Here is a 22,131-nt window from a genome sequence, read left to right on the forward strand (position 1 = left end):
CTATTGCTTTGCTAATTCAACCTTCACACTCTGCTCCTACTAATTGGAATGTAAAATGCAAAAGTGAAGTATGGCTACCAGGCTGAGAATATATAGGTGTGAAAACTCTAACACTATATTGGGCAGTGTTTCAGTTTCATTTTATAACCCATGTATTTGAGCACAAGAGACTTGTGTTTACAGAGCAAGAACTGGGATCATTCAAACAACTGACACACAAAAGAGGTGTGTGGTTAAAGACAATGGCTTACCACTTGCAAGAGTGCCAGGTAACCAGCGCCTACATTATCGAAGTTGATCTTCACGTTCTTCCAGCGAACTTCTGAGTAGTTTGCATTGATGAGAGCAAAGCATTCTGTTTTGTTGTTGACAACTTCGGGTTTAAAATACTCCTCTGAAGTGTCGTTGAAGCAGTAATAGTATTTCCCAGCAAACAGGTTGACACCCATGATACTGAAGATCAGCCAGAAGATCAAACACACCAACAGCACATTCATAATGGAGGGAATGGCACCCACTAAAGCATTAACGACAACCTACAGAGGGAAAAAACAGATTTGGGGAAGTGGGTAATGAAGGATGGATTTTAATGTTGAGAGGGAGAAATTAAACAAAAGAAAAGGAAAGATAAAGATAAAGAAAGAGGGTGTTAGAGCAAAATTGAGCTATTCTGATTTTCAGAAGTTAAACATGGAATGTGCATATATCCAAGCTCTTTTTAAAGAAATCCAATTGTCCTTTACTAAAAAGGTCATAATTAAAAAGGTAAACTAATTTATTTCTTGTTTTTGGTGTCAAATGCTTAATAACAACAAATAAATAGTAATATATGAATTTGTTGATCAATATTATCAATGCATGTATATAGATGCAAATGTATCACTAACATACGTTTGCAAAAAGGTTATTATTATACTTAAGAGGTTTTTTTACCTCTTAAAAATTAAAAAAATATTTTTTTTGCACGAGCATTGAGATAAATACACAAATACAGTGAAAATTAACATAGATTCTCAAGATGACAGCACTAAGATTATGATTAATGGTATGGCTTGATCCCCCAAATATAAATGGATTGCTAATTTGGAAAGCTATAGGTTAAAAAATAACTACAAAGTGATCATTAAAGTGGCAATGGTTATACAGACAAAATGCAACAAAACTCTTTCTGTTAGTGTTTGATTAAAAGTTCTATGTAAAGTTTTTTGTAGGATACAAAAAGCACAGATTTCTCTAAGTCTGCGAGTTGCGAGCTGGATATCACATGCTTTGCTTCTATTTGCTCATCACAACAAACTTGCTACCTTATTTGCCAATATGTTAATATTGTTACCCATTCAGATGACTGGATAAAAGTATTATTATAAAATCTAAAGAATCCAGAATTGTACTAAATATTAAGAATTTTACTAAATATGAGTTGTTTGAGTTTTCAGAAATATGAATGGGTAGCAATTTCATGCTTGACAATGGTGTATCAAGTAGTAAGAAACAAGCAGAAGCAAAACAAGACCGGTATCCAAAAGACTTCAATTAGTAGACCATTGCCCCTTTTGATTTATTTTTGCTAAAATATACATAACAGCCAAACACATATTTTTCTCTTGCCATACCAGTACACTGCTTAGTGTCATGAAAGAACCCAGATATTAAGTGAAAAATACCAATCCCATTTGTGGTTAAAGGTAGACATTGTAGAGCAGTGGTTTTCAATCCTGATAAGTGAGATGTACAAAATGTGCAGAGCCCAGGACCAGGATTGAAAACCACTGTTGTAGAAGAAGACTCCCACCCTCCCAATCACCTCTCATTTATGGTACACACAAAAGCTGAAATGTCAGCACACTATCTAGTTGGGTGATGTCAAAATGGTCAGCCAGTAACAGTGCATGCAGGGCGTCAATCCTAGCAACAGCCATAACCCCCCCCCCCCCCCCCCCCCCCCCCCCAAAAAAAAAACACAACATTTACATTGTTAGTTAACCATGTCAATGATCTTACTAACTTATTAATTAGTAGGGTTGGGTATCATTTGAATTTTAGTGATCCCGATTCCACTTCTGCTTATCGATTCCCGGTTTCGATTTCAGTAAGGTAAAAACAGGAATCGAAAAAAAAAGGACTTTTGAAAATTCGTTTTGTTGCAGCTGATTTCCATGCAGAAAATACCACAGCAAAAACTACTGGACTAATAATATACAGTTTAAACATTATTAAAGACAAGTAAACAGTAACAAAATAAGAACAAATAAACAAATTAGCAATATCAGAAATAAATACAACTGAACAAATTTCAAACACAGAAAATGTATGCAGTTTTCTTTTTTATAAATAAAATATAGATTAATCCTTAAAAGTTACAAAAGTTGTTCAGTCAAGATTTGACTTTTAAACTTTGATTAACGTTAATGACAGACTGCAGCAGGTTTATTTGGCTGCTGTCACTTTAAGACATCATGCAGGATCCAATAAAACGTTACACATGTATTTTTTTTTTACTATTTTAATTTTAACTATTTATGTTCCATTAAGACAAAACCGAATACGTCTACGAGGATATTTAGACAAAATGTTGTGTATTTGTATGTTCAAGAGCAAGAAGACGAGTATGAGAACTCAATTCAGTATCTCGTACTATACGAGAGCCGGCTCTTTGTGTGTGCTTTGGATGTGGGCACAAAGAAAACCATATATAGCACGAGGGCTGAATTGAGTTCTGTTTCACTTTATCTTGTGCTTGAAAATGATTTGAAATCACATTAAAATGCGCACACAGGAATCGATAAGCAGAATCAAAAAAATATTTTATTACAAGTTTCCGATTCCTGGCCTTAAGTATCCGATTCCACAATTGGAATCAATCTTTGATCCTTACACAAATTAGGGTCCTTAAAGTTCAGTTCAGGCCTTCATAAATTAGTAAAACTTTTTTAGTTTTTTGTTAGTGTAGGAAAGGAGATAGTTATGCAATCTCAGAGATTAGCTACGACAGGATCACGGAGGGGAACATGACTTTCTGCTTACACCTTCAAGAACATGCATTCTACAAGATATGCAATGCCAACGAGATGAAACCAGATTATGAACAACTGAGCGGACACAAAGAACAGAAATTCAGCACTTGAGTGACAAAAAAAACAGTTTTTCAATGATCAATGAACAATTAATAAATTGTTCTACTGTCTATTTATGTTGCTTTTCTTTGCCTTTGTTACAAAAAACTGATGCAAAAAATACAATAAGATTATTAATCATGCTGTCTCACTGTTACGGTGTGTTCACACTGTCGCTGGCGAGAGTGTCAAAATTTGCTCTGGCTGCCCTGCCAACAATGTTGGTAGAAAGATTTCATCTAATGTTTGGCCTTTTTTAACTTAATTTAAAGTGGCTGCAAAGCAAACAAGCCTATTGATCAGTATTTGTGCAGACTGAACACAAGTACTGTATAAGTTAACCTCACAAAACCTTTCAAATGTGTTAGTAAGAAATTGGTAGATGGAAAATACTTAATAATTATAATTACATGTTTGCTAATGAAACCAATAAACCAAAATGTTCATGGTTAAGTGCTAGTCTAATTTCAACATGCAGTTTATAGGAGACGTTTACTAGCCATGGTGTTTCATTAAAATTTAATTTAATTAACATTAACAATTTTGTGTGAAGCCTACATTAAAATAACTGTCCTGGTTGAAGTGTGGCCTTAATGCAATTAGTCAAATCAGTGTTGTTTTAAGCTAATTAATTACATTCCCGCTGAAAAACAAGCATTCCAGCACAAAAATATTGCTTATAAATAGTCCCGTTTTGCTTGGGAACCAATATTCACCGTTTATAGGACCGCGTTCTCTGGATTCCTCTCAAGCGGAGGACTTCTACATTCTGATTGGTTGCTGCTGAACCTAGTCATAGCTCATTACCATAAAGTTGAGCTGACTTAAACTCTCCTCGACGGCCACATCGTCCGCTGCTCGCCGGAGCTTGTTGCGTCTCACATTGACAATAAACAAAACTCTTCGAGCAACTTTGACGCTCTGTGGGCAGCGGTGCTCACAAATATGTTAGATCAAACTATCTGGCTCATGTTCTTGATATTTAACCTTAAAATACAGTCATCTGAACCTAAAAGCAAAAGTCTTTGCTTAATCAGAATACATTATAAATGACACCTTGAGAAAGCAGTCTATTTTTTCGCTTTTCTTTTTTCTAATGACTGGAGTAAGGATGCAGGAATCGGTGGATAGGTATTGGGTTGCATAAAAGAGCATGGTGAAGACAGAGCATGGGAAGTGGGGTTCAGGCTGGAGGACGACTTGAGCAAATGACAGAGGTGTACTTTGAGAGAAACAATGAACCAGTAAGGCATTTGGATGTTTGAAACATCACAAAAAGGCCTTGGACTAATGTTGTTGCATGAATGGTGGCAATCTTAGCTCAATTAAAAGAACATAACAAAATAAATGAATGGTTGTGATGAGGCAGCTTCATATAATATCCTCTCTCATCTTTATTCTAAAAACCATAAGTTTCCCCAAAAGTTGCTATAAGATTGTTTGCGATGTCAGTTGAATGGAAAAGGAATTTCGTTATTCTTCCAGACATCTAAGAAATCAATATAAGGAAGCTAAATCTTCATATTTCAGCTGCATCATGACGCAATGTTGAAAAGGTTTTCCATGCGGAGAGTTTTCAAATACATGCACTTGAAGGATAGGTTTAGCCAAACAATGTCATTTGGATTTCCAGAATCCTGATAGGTTTGCTTATTCCTCTGTAGCTGTGGTTTTGCTTTCTGCACAATGGTGGTTTTCGGCATGCAGTCGTGTTCTCACAGAGTGACTGGCATGCATAAGGCAGCCCTGGATCTTACCCTCATGCCCTCAAACCGGGACAAAGCTCTCAGGGGCCTGAGAGCCCTCAAAGTCCTCAGGGACTTTATGGGGCCCAAGTCTGAGTAGCCCAGCGCATTAGCTATAAGGCTGACTATAGACACCTATACAAAGAGAGAAAGAGGAAGGGAGGAAGAGAGATGGGCCAAAGTGTTAGAGTCAAGGAGGATGTCGGGGAGAAAGAGAGAGGTCCCTATGTTGACACTGGCAGTAAACAGATATATACATACATATAGAAGGGTTTGCTCATGTATGTATGCATATATGTGTATTCAACAACAGAGAGAGAAAGAAGGAGAGAGATTCAGGTTAAACATGGGGTTAACCAGTCATAGGGCGACCCAAATGTTTGCACTTTTGATCTTATTGTGCGATTCATTTTTGGTATCACAGGCAGACCAAGCTTGAAAAGCAGCTTACAGCAATCCTGGAAGGAAACTTGTGGTTGAGAATACAAAAAACAGAGGTGAAGGGACACATATAGAGAAGAGGTGTGCACAAACTTAGAAGCACATTCACTGTACTTTGTACACACAAAATACACACAATACGTACAAACACCAACCGTGTACTGTACACACGAGACCATTCGAGAGTCATTAGGGTAACAGGGCAGTTTGGGAGAGTAAGGAGGCAGAGAGAGAGAGGAACTCCTGTAAAAGAACAAGAGAGTCCTAACAGAGACCTTACCCTGGCCCCTCAATTCCCGGCCCTCTTATGCCCCCTCAGGCCCTCTGTGTCCATCAGCACTATAGAGAGACAAGGTTACAGTGCCTGTCAGGGACAATAACTAGCAATTGGAAACACTTTCGTTTAGGACTTTCATCCACATAGAACACAAATTTGGCCCTGCAAAATTGCTGTATTCCAAAGCAGGCTATGTATAGAAACATGGGGAGTCGTGTGTTGATGTCTTCATGGTTTCGACGTCAATACTAAGTCGGCCATTTCCAAATGACCCAATTTTTGCAGCCAAATTTACAAAAAATATGGCTTGTATATCTACTGTATGTAGTATTTCAAAAAAGCATTCTATGAAACATTCTATGAAGATTAATGATTGATTGATTGCTGATTTTTGAACCTGGATTTCATACTAAATTTAGACACTTAAATCTTGTAGACATGGAAAAGCAAATTGAATGAGTCACATTAAATGGGGGTATTTAATATGTGGTTTTCGACTAACTAAATTATCCATGGTAGATATAAAATTATACATTTGAAAAATGTAAAATATTCTTCTATTACATTTTTCATGATTGAAATTTGCACTTAGACAAATTCAGGCTCAGTTTGTTCATATAGCATCAATTAACATTGAATGTTTATTCTGAGAAAGGCGGAAATAATAATATATCTCAAAATAAATTAGAAGAAGATAACAATGTTACTAATAACAATGTTTCTGTACCTTTTCTGTTCAACAGCAAACAATTTTCCATTACAGTTTTTGTAACACTTTATTTTGATGGTCCTCCAACAGACAGAATTCTACTGACTATAAGTCACTATATTTCAACTTACTCTAACCGTAAACCTACCAGTCTACTAATACTCTAATAATGAGAGTAAACAAACATGTAGGTGCAACAGAATGTGTCCAAGGGACCATCAAAATAAGGTGAAACCACATTTTTTAGTACATATATACCAAGACTTATAGGTGAGCGGTGACTTCTTTAACCGGGTTTATGCTGGGTAGTGCGTTAAGTAAAATATAATTCTAATAAATATAAGTATAATAAATAAAAATATTATTATTCTTATGACTTTTTACAAATGCATGTCGATTAATGACCTGAAATACTATATAAATTGTTACAGTGATGAATCATTTGAAATTTTATTTAACCTATTCATGTTTTGTATCAAAAACATTTTTGTTGATTAAGATCTGGCAGAAGCAGCACCATATGCCATCAAACCAATGAGAACGCAGGACAATGATGACAATACATAACAACTGAGCGTAGGCTCCAAAGCTGTTGTGGATCCGATTATCCGAAACCCTCTGTAACGGGCAGATTTGGAGAAAATGATCATCGTTTGGCAAATAAATAAATGAAGGACAGTTACATACACATTACCAAAATGTTATCATGTTAGTATTATGGTACACCTCAAACAAGGGAATTTGTTAATTTTCGATTAGTGTTAATACTAGTTAGCGAGTCCACGAATGGTTTGGCTATGCAGAGCATTCGCAGCTTACATGGACCACACGCCACTGCTAAGACTACTGTACTACCATATCTTGGAAACATGACTAATAAACAGACTAAAGTGAGTGGCGCAGCACACTAGTACTCTACCAATAAAGATCAAATCTAATTTTAAGATCAGTCTGAAGATAATAACCACTGACCTTAAAGTAGACCACGAGGACCAAAAGGAATAGGAACATATCAATCGCCCAAAAGACTAACACACTATGAAATAATAAAAACTACTATATAAATCTGCAGAACAATCCGTCTGTACGGTGTGAAAATTAAATTCACCGCATCACATGATAAGGCACTGCAAGGGATAACAGCTGTGATTTATGGACATTACTATAAGTAACTTACATCCACAATGAAGAAGTCCAGCCAGCACCATGCATTGGTGAAGTATTTGACAAACCCGTAGGCCACCCATTTCAGCAACATTTCCAGGATGAAGATGTATGTGAAGACTCTGTCTGCATATTCTAGGATGATCTGGATGGTTTTCCTCTGTTCAATGTATACATCCTCAAACGCCTTAGAAACAAACCAGAGAAAAGGATTTCAGTATCAGCATTTAATTAGGTCATCATTTCTGAAAAGTACATTTATAATATTAATTCACATATTTTAAATTGACATCGTTAGAAGAGTCACCGATAGTAACTGAATCTAATAAAATGATGCCTACTTGTCAAAAAATTATTTCAAAACATAATCGTTTTGTATGATGAAGATTTATCATCTGCAAATTTCCCCCAGTTTCAATCCCTGACATCACCAAAGTGTGGCACTGCAACCCCACTTACATTAGCTCACACTTTCACTAGAGTGAGAGTTTGGCTATGGTCCCTAACAGCAGCTGTGAGAGAGGCAGCAGCATCTTCTGCATGTGGCCTTTTCTACAGCATTTGGCTACGGTCCCTAACAGCAGACATGAGATACTGCAGCCCCAAGACAGACTGCTGAGGTGCAGGGGCCGGTTCAGCGCAATATAGTGATAGCCATTAGCTACTTACATAGATCATATACCACACAGTATGCTATGCAGCCTCAATCACATTAAAATCTACCTTCACTAGCATTCTAGTGCATTAGTTTTGCACAGGATGAGAAATCTACACTGTGCTCATGTATCTTCCAAGAGAATCTTTATCTCAGCTTTTGTAAATCTATATCACTGACTTGAAAAAGGCCATAAGCATTTGAATTGGCAAATTTCTGAGGTATCCACTGCTTGTTAGATTTAATTAAATAACTAATGTATCTGTATATGCATCAAAGGTATTTTCATGGTTTGGAATGTTGAAGAGTTAAGGGGGGAAAAAAGGAGCTTTAACCTTAAGAAAATGTTGACCTCAGAAGGTCAAACTTAATATTATATGAATTGTTCCCCTTATTATCAAAAGACATCTAAATAAATTTTAAATCATTGTTTATTTAATTTTGTAATGTTATAGAAATATACATTTAATAAACATAAAAAATAATACAAGTAAAAAAACAGAGGGTAGGTAAAGTTGCAAATGTAACCAAAATAAAGTGGTCATTCAGTTGGGGCAAGCTAGTTTGCGTCCAAATGTTGCATCTGTGGAAATTATTTACATCACCAGAAGAAAGAAAAACAGCAAATATTATCAGCTTCTACGTTTAAAGAAATAACTGTATAGTGTGTGTGTGTGCATGTGTGTGACCTCACCAGGGCTCCAGAGCTGAGAAGAATCATAAAAATGATGAGCGTTTCAAACCAGTTGTGTTCAACAATGAGGTAGCAAGTTTTCCTCAGAAACCACCAGTACTTTCCCCAGCCCTCAGTAATAGGCACGTCACAACATTTGTACCGTGCCACACAGCCTAAAAAAAAATATTATATATATGCTGAATACACATTTACATCATATCAACACTTGATCTCCTATTATTTTAACTTTTGTCAATATATGTTTTGACCATTTTTTTAAATAGGAAAAAGAAGGGAAAAAAAACATGCATTAAGGTATACTAAATTGCTGCATCATCAATTAACTTCACATACTCATAATCATCAAATACTTTCAAACAAACACATTTCTTACCATCAGTCCAGCAGGCCTCTGGGTCTAAGTACTCCTCTACAACCTCCACTACAGCCATTTCCTCCTCATCAGGCTTTATGTCAATAGTACTTCCCTCGGATGAACTGGTGTCATCCAGCTAGAGGGAAAAACACATTAATATATTTTGATTCATTCTCCTAGTTCTATTTTATCTATTTATTTGAACAATAATCTTTCTAGGTGCAGGTCAAGAGACAAGGTCAACATAAGGTGCACTCAAATCAAATGAAAAAATGTGCTGAATAAACTTGATTCTGTAACTTTTATCACAAATGAATATGATTATGTTAAATCCACTGTTAAATGAAAGTTACAGTAGTCCTTTTTTGTTGGGACTACATGAGTAATTTTTGTTTCCATAACGAACTGGACAGTGGATCTGTAGTTACTAGGATGCTTTGCATGGGACTGCATTAGGAGAGTACAATTTTGAAATGAAGTGTAATACTAACTTTAGCATACTAACTTTAGCATACTAACATGCTATAATTCAGGGGTTTTCAAACTTTATGATGCCAAGGACTCCAAATATGATGAACCTTTTATGAGGGACCCCCTTCCTAAAATCTATCTCTATATTTAACATTTAAACGATAAAGGGGATTGTATTGGGAAAAACTTACTAGAAAGATACAAAGCAAACATGCTGAAAACTATGTACACGGCAAGAAAGGAGAGAAACATTTAGAAATGAAACAGTTATAATTTTTGGTAGACTTCATCCATTTTTTCTTTGTCTTTTTATTCTCTGAAATTCTGAGAACCTTCTGGAGGATCCCTCGGGGTCCCTGGACCCCTGTTTGAAAACCCCTGTTATAATTCACACAGGAACTTAGATTGATTAAGTTGGATCAACAAAACATTATTTGTTTAAATGGATTTGTTTTTTTCTTGTTGTATTGGGGAAAAGTTTTTTCTTAATTTATTTAATTGAATACATTTGAGTGTGTGTGTGTGTGTGTGTGTGTGTGTGTGTGTGTGTGTGTGTGTGTGTGTGTGTAGCACTCTAATCAATGCTTTTTCTAGTGAAAAACTTATGCTGTGTTGATCCACAGAAATCCCTGGAAGCAAGATGCAATATAAATTGATACCAGCACATGAGTAACGAGTGAGTCAATAATCTTTCCCACTAGTAAGTTATAAACTGAAGCCAGGTGTGTCCTAGCACTAACCTTCACCGTTCTTCTGGGTGTCTAGCTTAATTAGCATTCACTATACCCAAGACACAATTAACCTTGACTCAACACTAACTGAATTAACAAGGTTAAAAAATATCATCTACATATGCAAATCAGACAGTGATGAATGACTTTTTGCTATATTTTATGCAAATCAGGTGTTGTCTATTGATTTATTTTTTGTTGCATATTAAGGTATAGCACATTTGTATTTACATCTATCTTACAACAGAAAATAATAAAGCCGAGACAAAAAGAGCAACATATCTGATTTAATATATTTATAAAATAATATAATTAATATAATATAAGCAGTGTTCGAAATTGACCTTTTATTATTATTTTTGGAATGATTTCCTTTTGGTTTTAACGCATGCATGATATATGGATTATGATAATAACTCAAAACTTGCATTCGGATAGCCTAGTCACATCTCTGCACATGGAGTATGTTACATTTAAATTGCTTCCTTTTAAAATCATATTATATTATTGTAACATGTACTGTTCAGTGTCATCAAACTCTCTTACTCCAAGCACCTATCCTAATTTAATAAGAATGCAAACACAGGTACATGCATACCCTTACAAACACATTTCCAATCCTACTGGAAGTGCCTGACCCTGATCACAGCTGGCCAAGATGACACAGCCGTTTTATAAAACCCTAATCATTAATATACATACACACACGGAAGCATCAAAAACATAAAACAACCCTTCCATGCCACCACTGCAGTCCTCCACAACCCAGCCAGACCAATCAAAAATGAAGACCCACCCAGCACTGCTCTGACTGGCTAACACAAATGATCTACTCTAATGCCACTGGCTAGATGTTCAGCACATGTAGTTCAGCAGCACTGGATCTGTTACGCCTAAACTAGGTCAAGGTGACCTAGTCTTTGCAAGGCGACCAGAACAATGACAGGAGAGTCAGTAGAAATATATGTGTTGCATATGTTAAAACTACATTTGATTTTGGATGAGAAGTGACCGCTGACATTCATTTTTGGTTCAATCTGCTCCCTGGTAGCATGTTAATAAATACATATAACAGAAAACTATTGAACACCTTTAAGGGGCTAGCTATGTGCTTTGTTCTGAGGGGTATATCACAGGTTTAATAACCTAATTTTAATGAAACGTACACACACACACACACACACACACACACACACACACACACACACATATATATATATATACAAAGGAAAAACATTACATCATCTGGTGGACTGCATCTATTCTTTGGCTGAGTGGCTCAGCACTCAGCAGAAGCAGCAAGGCAATAAATCACAGGAATAGCACAACTCAACATTCTTTAACTGCCTGCAAAGCCTTAATCCACCCATACTGCTGTAATCTGCAGCCTGTAATCAACTACTGAGACTGATTTCATCTAGTCAGGCTCTACAAACACACAGTCATAATCTGATCACACTTCCTTTAATTACTGCTTCTCACCATTTGATTAATTAAAATATATACACATTTAAACAATTTATTCTCAAGGTATCCAAAACAAAATATGTGGTGGTGTGGAATTTTCTAGTTTGCTGTACAATTGCTGTGCAGTCCTAATAATCTGCATTTATTTGATAAGTCATCCTCTACTGACTTATGGAGCCTTGTTTTGTTATTTTATTAATAAGTAAGTCATCTTTAAGCAAAAAGCCCTATTATGGCCTCAGGAAATATATAAAGTTATGCGGCTGGTTGTTAAATAATCATTTTGTACCAGGACGAGAAAGTCTTAACAGCCAGCATACACAAGCCAAATCTTTCTGAAGTAAAATGATGCAAAAAGCAACATGGACTCAAAATGATGATCCTTGTGAATTCTGTTCAGTAAGCAGTAGTAAGCCATTTTCAATTCCTCAAAGAATGCAGTATGGGCTAGATAAAAAAAATATTCCCCCACTGGTTTAAATCAGCCTAATAATTTTTACAATAACCTCAGCACCTGCTTTAGTTTTAATATATGAAGTCATAATTTGTATCATTAATATAATACAGTTTTATTCTAAGATTGTAGAGTTTACAGTAAATGAAAAATAACTAATAATTTTATGTTTGCATCAGTCTAAAATCTAAAGGAAAGTTAAAATGCGTGATTAAACTGTGCTGCATCCAAATTCTCTGCATTAAATACTGCATTAAAATATGCCAGTTCTGATGCACATCTGCCCCTAGTATCAGAGGTGCTTCTGATGTTGCTTTGGTGATGTAAAGAATGTTGCTATTACCATGACAATCATTCATCATTCACTTCAACCTGTGCTTAAAAAGATATTTTACCCAAAAATGAAAATTATCCAATAATTTACTCACCCTTAAGCCATTCTAGTTGTATATTACATTCTTCTGTCAGACGAATACAAACAGAATTGTATTAAAAAATATCCTGGCTAATCCTAGCTTTATAATGGCAGTGAATGGCAGCCAAAAATTTGAAGCACAAAGGTGCATAGGTCCATTATAAACATACTCCAGATGGCTCCAGGGGGTTAATAAAGGCCTTCTGAAGTTAAATGATGGGTTTTTGTAATATAAAAAATATTCATATTTAACACGTTATAAAGTAAATATTTAGCTTTCAGCGGACAGCCTACCGCATTTTCCGACGGACCACCTTTCGAAGATGGTGTAACGTCTCCCACAGTTCAAATCACTTATGGTACGTCCAAAATCATCGTCACGCCAGTTACACTTTTTGTAAGTTGAATACAGAAGGCAGTCTGCCAGAAGCTAGATATTTCACTTCATAACGTGTTAAATATGGATATTTTCAAACCCATCGATTCGCTTCAGAAGGCCTTTATTAACTCCTCCGAGTTGTGCGGAGTACTTTTATAATGGATGGATACACCTTTTTGGGCTTCAAATTTTGATGCCCAAAAATTCCAATATAATTCGTAGACATTTTTAATGTAAATCTGTTTGTTTTCGTCTGAAAGAAGAACGTCGTATACGTATGGCACAATTTTTGGGTAAACTGTCCCTTTAATACCAAAGACTGAATATATTCCAAATAGATAGAAGTTGGTCTTGCATGCCTGAAATAACTACCATTGTAAATTGTAATTATGGTGCCAAGTGAACTGACTTTCCTTGAAAGGAACTTTATTAATACTCACATCTTTGCTATTTTCCACATCCGACTCACTGCTGAAGTCCTCTGTGTTGAGGTTCTCAAAGTCCGACTCTCCCACAGCGATGGGAACCCGTACTGTTAGGTTGGGGTTGTGTATGAAGGACATGGGCTCCTCATCAATCATGTACTTTCCTACGCTGCTACCAATGCCGCTTGTGGTGCCATTACCATTCTTGGGGTAATTCAGATCACCACATTTGATGTCCACACCAGTGTGGTTACCCATGAGGTTGAGTTTTTTGTCATACATGTCATCAAGAGGTTTATCTTCGTCTTCCAAAGGTTTCTTCTTCAGGATGTGTGCCACCAGGAGACGTACGTGAATTTTGAACCAAGCGATACCCTTCTTAATGCGGATCACTGAAATCTGCAGGTTGTTCATCTCACCGTCATCATCTGTGGCTGCCAGATTATCAGCACTGAAAGAGCTGAGCAGCAAGGCCAAGAACAGGTTCAGCACCTGATCAAGAGAAAGATCACTACTTTAGATTTTTTTAATATTATGGATTTGATTGTAGACTTTAAGTCCACAAGACCATAGGCTCTGTCATTTTTTGGTTCAACCAAGACATGCCCTTATGTGTCCACAATGCATCCTGGATGCACCTTTTGTTTGAAGACTTTAAAATCCATGTGCCATTATTTCAACAACATCCTTCTGAACCAGAAAATAACATAGGACACCCTGTGTGCTTGCAGGACATTTCTTACACTGAGGGAGGAAATAGTGACAAAGAAGCAGAACAAACTACAATATGGGAAACTTTAAAACTCACCACCAAGTTTCCAATGACCATCACCATCATGAATACAGTGAGACACATTGTTTGTCCAGCCACCTCCATACAGTCCCACATGGTCTCAATCCATTCTCCGCACAGCACCCGGAACACAATAAGAAAGGAGTGGAAAAAGTCGTTCATGTGCCAGCGGGGCAGCTCACAGCTCTGTGCGATCTTACACACACAGTCTTTATAGCTCTTTCCAAACAGCTGCATGCCCACCACAGCAAAGATGAAGACGATGATGGCCAGCACCAGGGTCAGGTTTCCCAAAGCTCCCACAGAGTTACCAATGATCTTTATCAGCATGTTCAGAGTGGGCCATGATTTAGCCAGCTTAAACACCCTCAGCTGTATGAGAGAGAAGAAATCAGAAAATATGAGGCACTGTACACTACCTAAAAATGTGGAGTTTGATAGAGTTTTTGAATGTTTTTGAAAGAAGTACCTGATCAAAAATACAGTAAAAACAGTAATACTGTGAAATATTATTACAATTTAAATCAATTATTTCTGTAATGGCATTAGTCCAGTCTTCAGTGTCACATGATTCTTCAAATTCTAATGTGCTGATTTGGCATTTCTTATTATCAATGTTGAAAACAGTTGTGCTGCTTAATATTTTGTGAAAACCATGAGTCTTTCTTTTCAGGATTCTTTAATAAATATCATTAAAAAATATAGCATTTATGTGAAATAAATGAGTCCTTGCTAAATAAAAGTATTAATTAAAAAAAAAAAAAAAAAATCTTTCTGACTCCAAACCTTTGAATGGTAGAGTATATACAACTATGGGTGTCATATCAAAATGTCAGTAGTTGATACCGATACCAATACCAGTAGATACTAGATCTGATACCACATTAAAAACTAATATACACAATTCATTATTTACATAAATATTCCCGAACTACAACAATAGAGATGGATGGATGCAAATGCAAGACACTAGTGATGCTTGCATATCTAATACAATTTGGTACTTTCTATCATACAAATACATGTGCATGGACTGACATGTCTTCACTCATAACGCACCAATCTGAAGGATCTGAGCACAGACAGTCCCTCTACATCGGCCAGCCCCAGCTCCACCAAACTCAGGCTCACAATGAAGCCATCAAAGATATTCCAGCCCTCCTGGAAGTAGTAGTATGGATCCATGGCTATCAGTTTTGCAAACATTTCAGCTGTGAAGATACCCGTAAACACCTGAGATAAAAAAGAAAGTAGACAAAGACATTTTTTATTAGGATGACCTGAATGTTGACGGAAAATTTAATGTTACATTGTAGATAAATATGTTAGTATCTATAGAAAAAAGTTGCTTAGATTATAGATATATATAATCATGTCTGGGTTTATTTTGTGGTAATTACCAGATAGCATTTACTGGAATGCTCTATTGCAAAGACCAAATTTGAACTTTCAAATAAATAAATGCTTAACCGTCAAATAGGTCTTTTTCATTAAAAATGTGAACATTTCTATCACTGGACATGTTGATCATACCTTTACAGTTTATCAATGTAATAACCCACACAATTTATTTGAAATGTAAAAGTTTGGCTTCCTTTACAAGTGCCTACACGTATACTGTATCTCTCAATTCCTCAGTATTGGAAGCATGAATACTGTGAGAACACTAAATCGGATATGAGAAGGAGGGGATGGGCTGTGGAAGATACTAGAGACTGGAACAATTGCGGAAAATTGGTTTAATGCAGGCTGCATTTTCAATGTAGGTACATCATAAACTGAGGAGTAGAAATCAGTGCAGCACTGCCAGAGACATAACTTAAAATGGAAATGTGGGACAGGGTCCAGTGTTGCTGCTCATTACAGAAATGAGAAGATGGTTAGGACTGAGAAAGGAAACCATTGAATTTAGGGCTGTCAATTGATTTTAAAATGCAATTCAATTAATTAAAGGATATGCCAATCAGTTAAACCTATATATGAGATAAAAGGGCCACAAATAAAGACAAAGGAAAAATATATATATATAATTTTTTTTAAAAGAAGTCAAAATTATGTGCTACTGATTGAGCAAAACCATAAAAAATGTGTCTCCAAACACCTGCATTCTGTTTCATTCTTGTACAAGAATGTGACCCCTTTGGGTTATTATGGTTAAACATGAAACGCAGAGCAGTGAAAAAACGAAGTGAGGTCTGGAAATTTAAATACATAAAAAAACTTCTCATAATACAAGCGCCATGTTTTTAGAAAGTCATGTCATGCTCAAGGCATTTCAAAACAGTTAATGACATCGGTCTCATTCTTACCAGGTTTCCAACAGAAAGCACCCCCTCAAACTGTTCTGTCATGGGATAATGCTCCATGGCCATGAAGACTGTGTTCAGCACAATGCATATAGTAATAGCCAGGTCTACAAATGGATCCATCACTATGAGGTTGACTATCTCTTTTATTTTAATCCAGATTGGACAGCACTCCCATATCAAGAACGTGTTGGCAAACTTATACCAGCAGGGTGGACATTTTCTCTGAGAGTCCTCAAGCTCTGTGGTGACAAAAAAAATAAGGGTAAGAGAGGAAGATAAAAATATTATGGATGGATGGATGGATGGATGGATGGATAGATAGATAGATATTACATTACACTATACCTTCCACCAGCGTGTTAGTTACAACAGTCATTGCACTATTGGCTCGCTCTTTCCGGCTAAAGGAAGTATTGAGCTGGTCCACTGACACCATAAGAGAACCTGAGTGTTTTCTCTTCCCCTCCACCTCTGTGGTCTGAGGACAGGAATGACATGAGGTGAAGAAAGACAAAGATCAACCAGAGATAGGATTTTGGAAGCATGGTTGCATGGTGGCAGAGATGGAACCATGCAACCCATGTCAACACACATGCACAAGCTGACAAAAACACAAGCCCAACTCATTCTCAACGTTATTGTTCCATTTAGCCACTGATGAACTGCTGACATATTCCTAAAGTGGATTCCCTCAGTAAATCACTCTGTAAATAATTATATCCATACTTCTCAAATTGACTTGCTTTAATAGAATATAATCTGATTCTTACAAGATAACAGGATATGGACCTACCATAGTTTCTCTTATAGACATCCAACAGTAAGTAGCTATGATCTGCATAAGTCATACATAACTCTCAATTTAAAATAAAGATTTCCTTTCATGACTTTTATACACTATACTAAAGTATAAATAATTGAAACCTTGAGCAGTGGATCTCAACCCTTCTAATGAGGCCTTAAGTTTACTTAGAAGGATTTAAATGAAGACAAATCAAGCAGAAAAATAATCTAAAACAACAAAAGAACCAGGGTTCTTCACTATATGAGGTAGTCTAATTGTAAAAGTGTGATTTCTGTTGAATAATGTTGTTGACAGTGAGGGGCCTAGAAGTCAAAAATTGATAACCACTGTTTAGAGGAATAATTCACCCAAAAATGATAAATCAGGCATTGTTACTCTTGTGTAGTTCCAAAACTAGAGGCTGTTCTTCCCCCATTTTTGGCTGAACTATTAATTTAACTCTATAATATCTGAGATTGTGAATGAAAGATATATATTTTTGTATTACTTTTACTTCAGTTACAAACTCATTCATTCATCACTGCCAGCTGCTCAAAAGGTTGCCTGCTTGTCCTCCAGAGAATATCATCATGCAAGAAGACAATTTACACATTGGTTAAGGCCCAGTTTTAACTGCCATTAGAAAAATCTCTTGAATATCAATTCACTTGGTATTGTGGGTGTTGGTCAAGACAATAGCCCATTTCACACATACAGTTCTTTACTGGTAAATTACCTGTAAATCAGTTCTGGCAATTTCCAGCTATGAGAAGTTGTAAAATACCCAGTAAATTACTGGTATGATGCTGTGTGTAAACGAAGAACCAAGCTTACTGGTATGAGCACGCACAAGGTCAGAACGCGCTGATGTATGTTGCTTTAGGCTCTGTCGAAGCTGTTGACAGATCTGCTGCAATGTTTGTAATAAACACTCTTTGTTATATAGTTTGAAACTCACTTCACATCCTGATAGCAATCAATAATTGAAGGGGTCTAAATATGCGTTCATATGTTTTAAAGGAGGCGTGGCTTTAGAGGTGCTCTGAATGAAGGCTGGGATCTTATGATTTCAAAGTTAGCTTGCTATTGCTAGCTTCTCCGTAATTGCCTTCACTACCTTTAATAGTTTTTCAATGCAAACATGCGCTAAATGAACATCTGACCGCTGTGCTCTCGCACTCGAGATTATGCTTTTTTTCCATTCATCAGTGCTGCACTTCTTCAGTTATTGCATACTATAGTAACTGCAGTACTGTCTTGTGTTTTTAGTGATCATCTTCTGTCAATCAGAAGTATTTTTGTTTTACTAAAATGAAACTAAAGCTCTTCTCTTTATACAGGTGGATGAAGAAAACTGCTCAGCGTTTAAAGGTAATTTCTGATGATTTACATCACACAGTTTACCGGTATTTTGGTACTGATATATACTTTCGACCTGCATATCGGTCTGGAAATCTGTATATTAATTTCTACTGCTTCTGTTAAACTTTTGCGGAAACCAATCACAGACTGGCTTATCCACCTGGCGAGCTATTGGTGGGTTTTACATGATGACGGATAGAGAAGCGATGGGTCAAGTATACGTGCCTCTGGTGCTCTGATCGGATGAAGGACTATCATATTGCGTACAGAGTCATTGAATAATGCTCCTTTAGCACACCTTTTGTGCAGTAGAAAATACATAGCAGACTCCCAAGACCAATGTTCAATTTTAAATTGAGCTTGGTCTGGTGATAGCCAGACAAATGGATGACATCACACCATGTTTGTGAGCACAGTACTTTTCTGGTACTGGAAAATCCTTTTGGTAATTTTACAGTAATGTACTGGAACTGCTATGTGAAAAGGGCATACACTTTATCTGTTTATTCTTACTGTTCCTTTCAATTTAAAAGCAATTTAATTTAGATTTTACAATTGCAATTACTTGGTGAAGGCTGCATATTCGACAGCATGCTGTACAGCTGGGTGAAAACTGGGCCCGAGATCATGCTTACCACACAGGAGGAGAAGGCAAAGAGAGTATAAGGATGTCAATCCACCATGCTAACTAAAACGAGGCAGAATGCTGTTATTGGAAAGGTAAGGTTAGGTTATTCTTGCATCACATTTTATTTGGAAGGGAACAGAGTGGTCCTGAAATTATGAGAAATCAATGTGGAAAACATTATATATGTAGAAAAAAAAAAAAGAAAAAAAAAATTGAGGTTGGCATGAAGTTGTAGGTTAAGTGTGACCTGAAGAATATTGTAGGTACCTTATGTAATGTGGTAATGTAATTAGTATGTAAATTAAATTTAGAGGTGAGGGGTTATTTTAAAGATGGCATTAATGTGTACAAAGGGACCCCTCGAAAACACTCCCAATTTTTTATTTATTTGATTGGCCATGCCATTGACAAAGGGAGAGCACTGGCAGGGAGTGGGACTGGTAGGATTGTTAATCAGGACAAGAGGGAAAAAAGAAACAAGAAAGGGAGGAAAAGGAATCATTTTGGAGTTGAGGAAGAATAGACAGACGAGAAACTAAGTGAAGAAAAGGACAAAGTCAAAATGCGGTAAATGAAAAGGGAAAAAGAGAGGTAAAATCTGAATTGGAATCATAATCGGCCACTTTTGTCATGCCTATACTCTGAACCTGCCCCCTGTGGACGTCCTTACACTGTCATCAGAAGCTGCCTTATCTATTTTCACCTCAGGCAGTAGCCGGCCGGGCCCAGGCCCGATCAGAGACACCACTCCGTTGCAGTCCACTGTGCTGTTTCTCTTGCAGCCTGGGTGAGGTGCCAGTGGGTTAATGCGTGAGGAACCCTGGCTGTAGCCGCTGTAGCTGCTGCGCCTGTATGGGACAAAGAGGGAGCCGCGGCGGTCTTCGCTCTCCTCGACCGTACTGTGCTCATCATCTGCAAACTCGTTCTCCGAGCCCTTGAAGCTGAATATACTGCTGCGGCGGGACATGAAGGGCGAGCCAGGGATACTCAACAGGGACTGTAAAAAAAGCAGAAAGGCACACATGAGAATGAGGAATCTTCAGTGAGTGCAGGAAGCTAGTGCAACATATAAACATGAGAAGAGAAAGCGTTTTCTCGTTATTTTTTCTGAGTGGTCCGCCAACGAGTGACTCCCAGAGACGTGGAGAACTATAACTGCTGACCAAAGTCATTCAATTAATTATTTAACCGCTACCTGCAGGTCACTTCTGGTATTCAGAGAACCATTGTTCTCTATTCTTTCATAACTCAGAAATCAAATTAATTCAAAACAGACCTTGCTCACAGTCTTATATATACTTCCTATTTCTTTTATTATTTATTTAATTTCAATATCTTCATGCTTTCCTCTTAATAGACTTAATATGTGTTGTTATTGCTAACTAAGGCTGGGCGTACACTATGCCAATTTAGACGATCTTGAGCTCTTGCTTGCATACATTACGAGTCAGTAATCCTGATAATCGTGTCAAAGCAGTTGGTCAGTAAGTCACACGTCATGACTTAATGCATGGCAAGCTGTTGGCAATCACGTGAGCTTTGGCATTGGCACTAAACATAGAGATTGGAGTTTTCAATATAGCTTCAGATATAGGCACAAATAAATAAAAGACGGCTGTGTTAATGATTTTAAGAATAACAGAACAGCATGGTCATTCTGTTTAACAAAAACAACTACATGTGGTTCATAATGTATTTATGTTACATGATTTGGGAACTCATCGATGTGCATCGACCACTGAAACGTGAAAAAATAGCTTCCAAGCTCATAAAAAATAATAATAATTCACACCATGTACACCTGGATTACAATTTAAAGGTGCTGTAGGTACGTTTTTTTACTTTACTAAAGCTTAAAAATACCATAATATGTTTGCAGATATTTAGGAAACATGCTAAATTTCAGAAAAACAATGCTACAGCCAGTTATTCTACTTTGAAATGTGCGTTCGATGTCGGATTGTCGGTTTGTTTTGGTTTGTGCGATAACGCACACTTCTACCCAACCTAAAAAGCCTCGGCATCCTAACAATCTCTATGAACGAGAGATTATTAAAATGCGGATAAATCAACTCATCAATTTACAGTCCGGCTTTCATTGTCAATTGCGCTCACTCCTGTTGCGTGTCCTCATGCTGCCAACCCATGGGAGCGTCGAGTCTGAGGAGGAGGGGGCAGGGAAACAACGATCTCCAACATTTTGAATTTGGACTGCAGTACCTATTTTGACCACTAGCTGTCAATCCTACATACAGCACCTTTAAACTTATTGAAAAAATAATGCTAAAATAAAATATAAATATTAGATGAAAAACTAGGAAGGTTGTCTTGGCAAAATAACTATAATTAAATAATGTAACATATATATATATATATATATATATATATATATATATATATATATATATATATATATATATATATATATATATATATATACACATACACACAAACACACTCAAATTAAACTACTTAAAATTAAAATATTCAAATAAAAGATCATTCAAAACATTAAGAAATATTATAAAGCTGTATGAATAATACCAAAATAACACTGCTTGAAATTACTGAATATAACCAAATATTGTGTTATAATGTGTCAAAAGCTATTTAGCAATTTAGTAAATTTGCATTTGGTCTGACTTTGTTCTGGAATATTGCAACACCCAAACTTCACAATCCCAGCAATTAATTTTTTGCACATAGTATATGCTGTTTCAGTGGGAAACATTTAATATTAACGGTAGCTCAGTGTGT

General features: G+C 36.6%; 1 protein-coding gene across 6 annotated transcripts in view; it reads right to left on the reverse strand.

Moving 5' to 3' along the window:
- Nucleotides 1–22,131, reverse strand: part of scn8ab (sodium channel, voltage gated, type VIII, alpha subunit b) — a 59,825-nt gene that overhangs the window by 8,796 nt on the left and 28,898 nt on the right. For 4 of the 6 annotated variants that reach the window (XM_067460017.1, XM_067460018.1, XM_067460020.1 and 1 more), the window contains 11 exons: nt 20,078–20,371; nt 16,946–17,078; nt 16,601–16,839; nt 15,351–15,524; nt 14,307–14,663; nt 13,514–13,990; nt 9,175–9,292; nt 8,799–8,953; nt 7,463–7,636; nt 4,871–4,993; nt 252–536 (listed from right to left, as the gene is read on the reverse strand). In XM_067460017.1, coding sequence (XP_067316118.1) covers nt 252–536; nt 4,871–4,993; nt 7,463–7,636; nt 8,799–8,953; nt 9,175–9,292; nt 13,514–13,990; nt 14,307–14,663; nt 15,351–15,524; nt 16,601–16,839; nt 16,946–17,078; nt 20,078–20,371 — 2,529 coding nt within the window. The remainder of the gene's footprint in view (nt 1–251; nt 537–4,870; nt 4,994–7,462; nt 7,637–8,798; nt 8,954–9,174; nt 9,293–13,513; nt 13,991–14,306; nt 14,664–15,350; nt 15,525–16,600; nt 16,840–16,945; nt 17,079–20,077; nt 20,372–22,131) is intronic. The other 2 variants (XM_067460019.1, XM_067460022.1) reach the window with 1 other exon arrangement.

Source organism: Pseudorasbora parva, chromosome 12, assembly GCF_024679245.1.
Source record: "Pseudorasbora parva isolate DD20220531a chromosome 12, ASM2467924v1, whole genome shotgun sequence".
NCBI classification, from domain to species: Eukaryota; Metazoa; Chordata; class Actinopteri; order Cypriniformes; family Gobionidae; genus Pseudorasbora; species Pseudorasbora parva.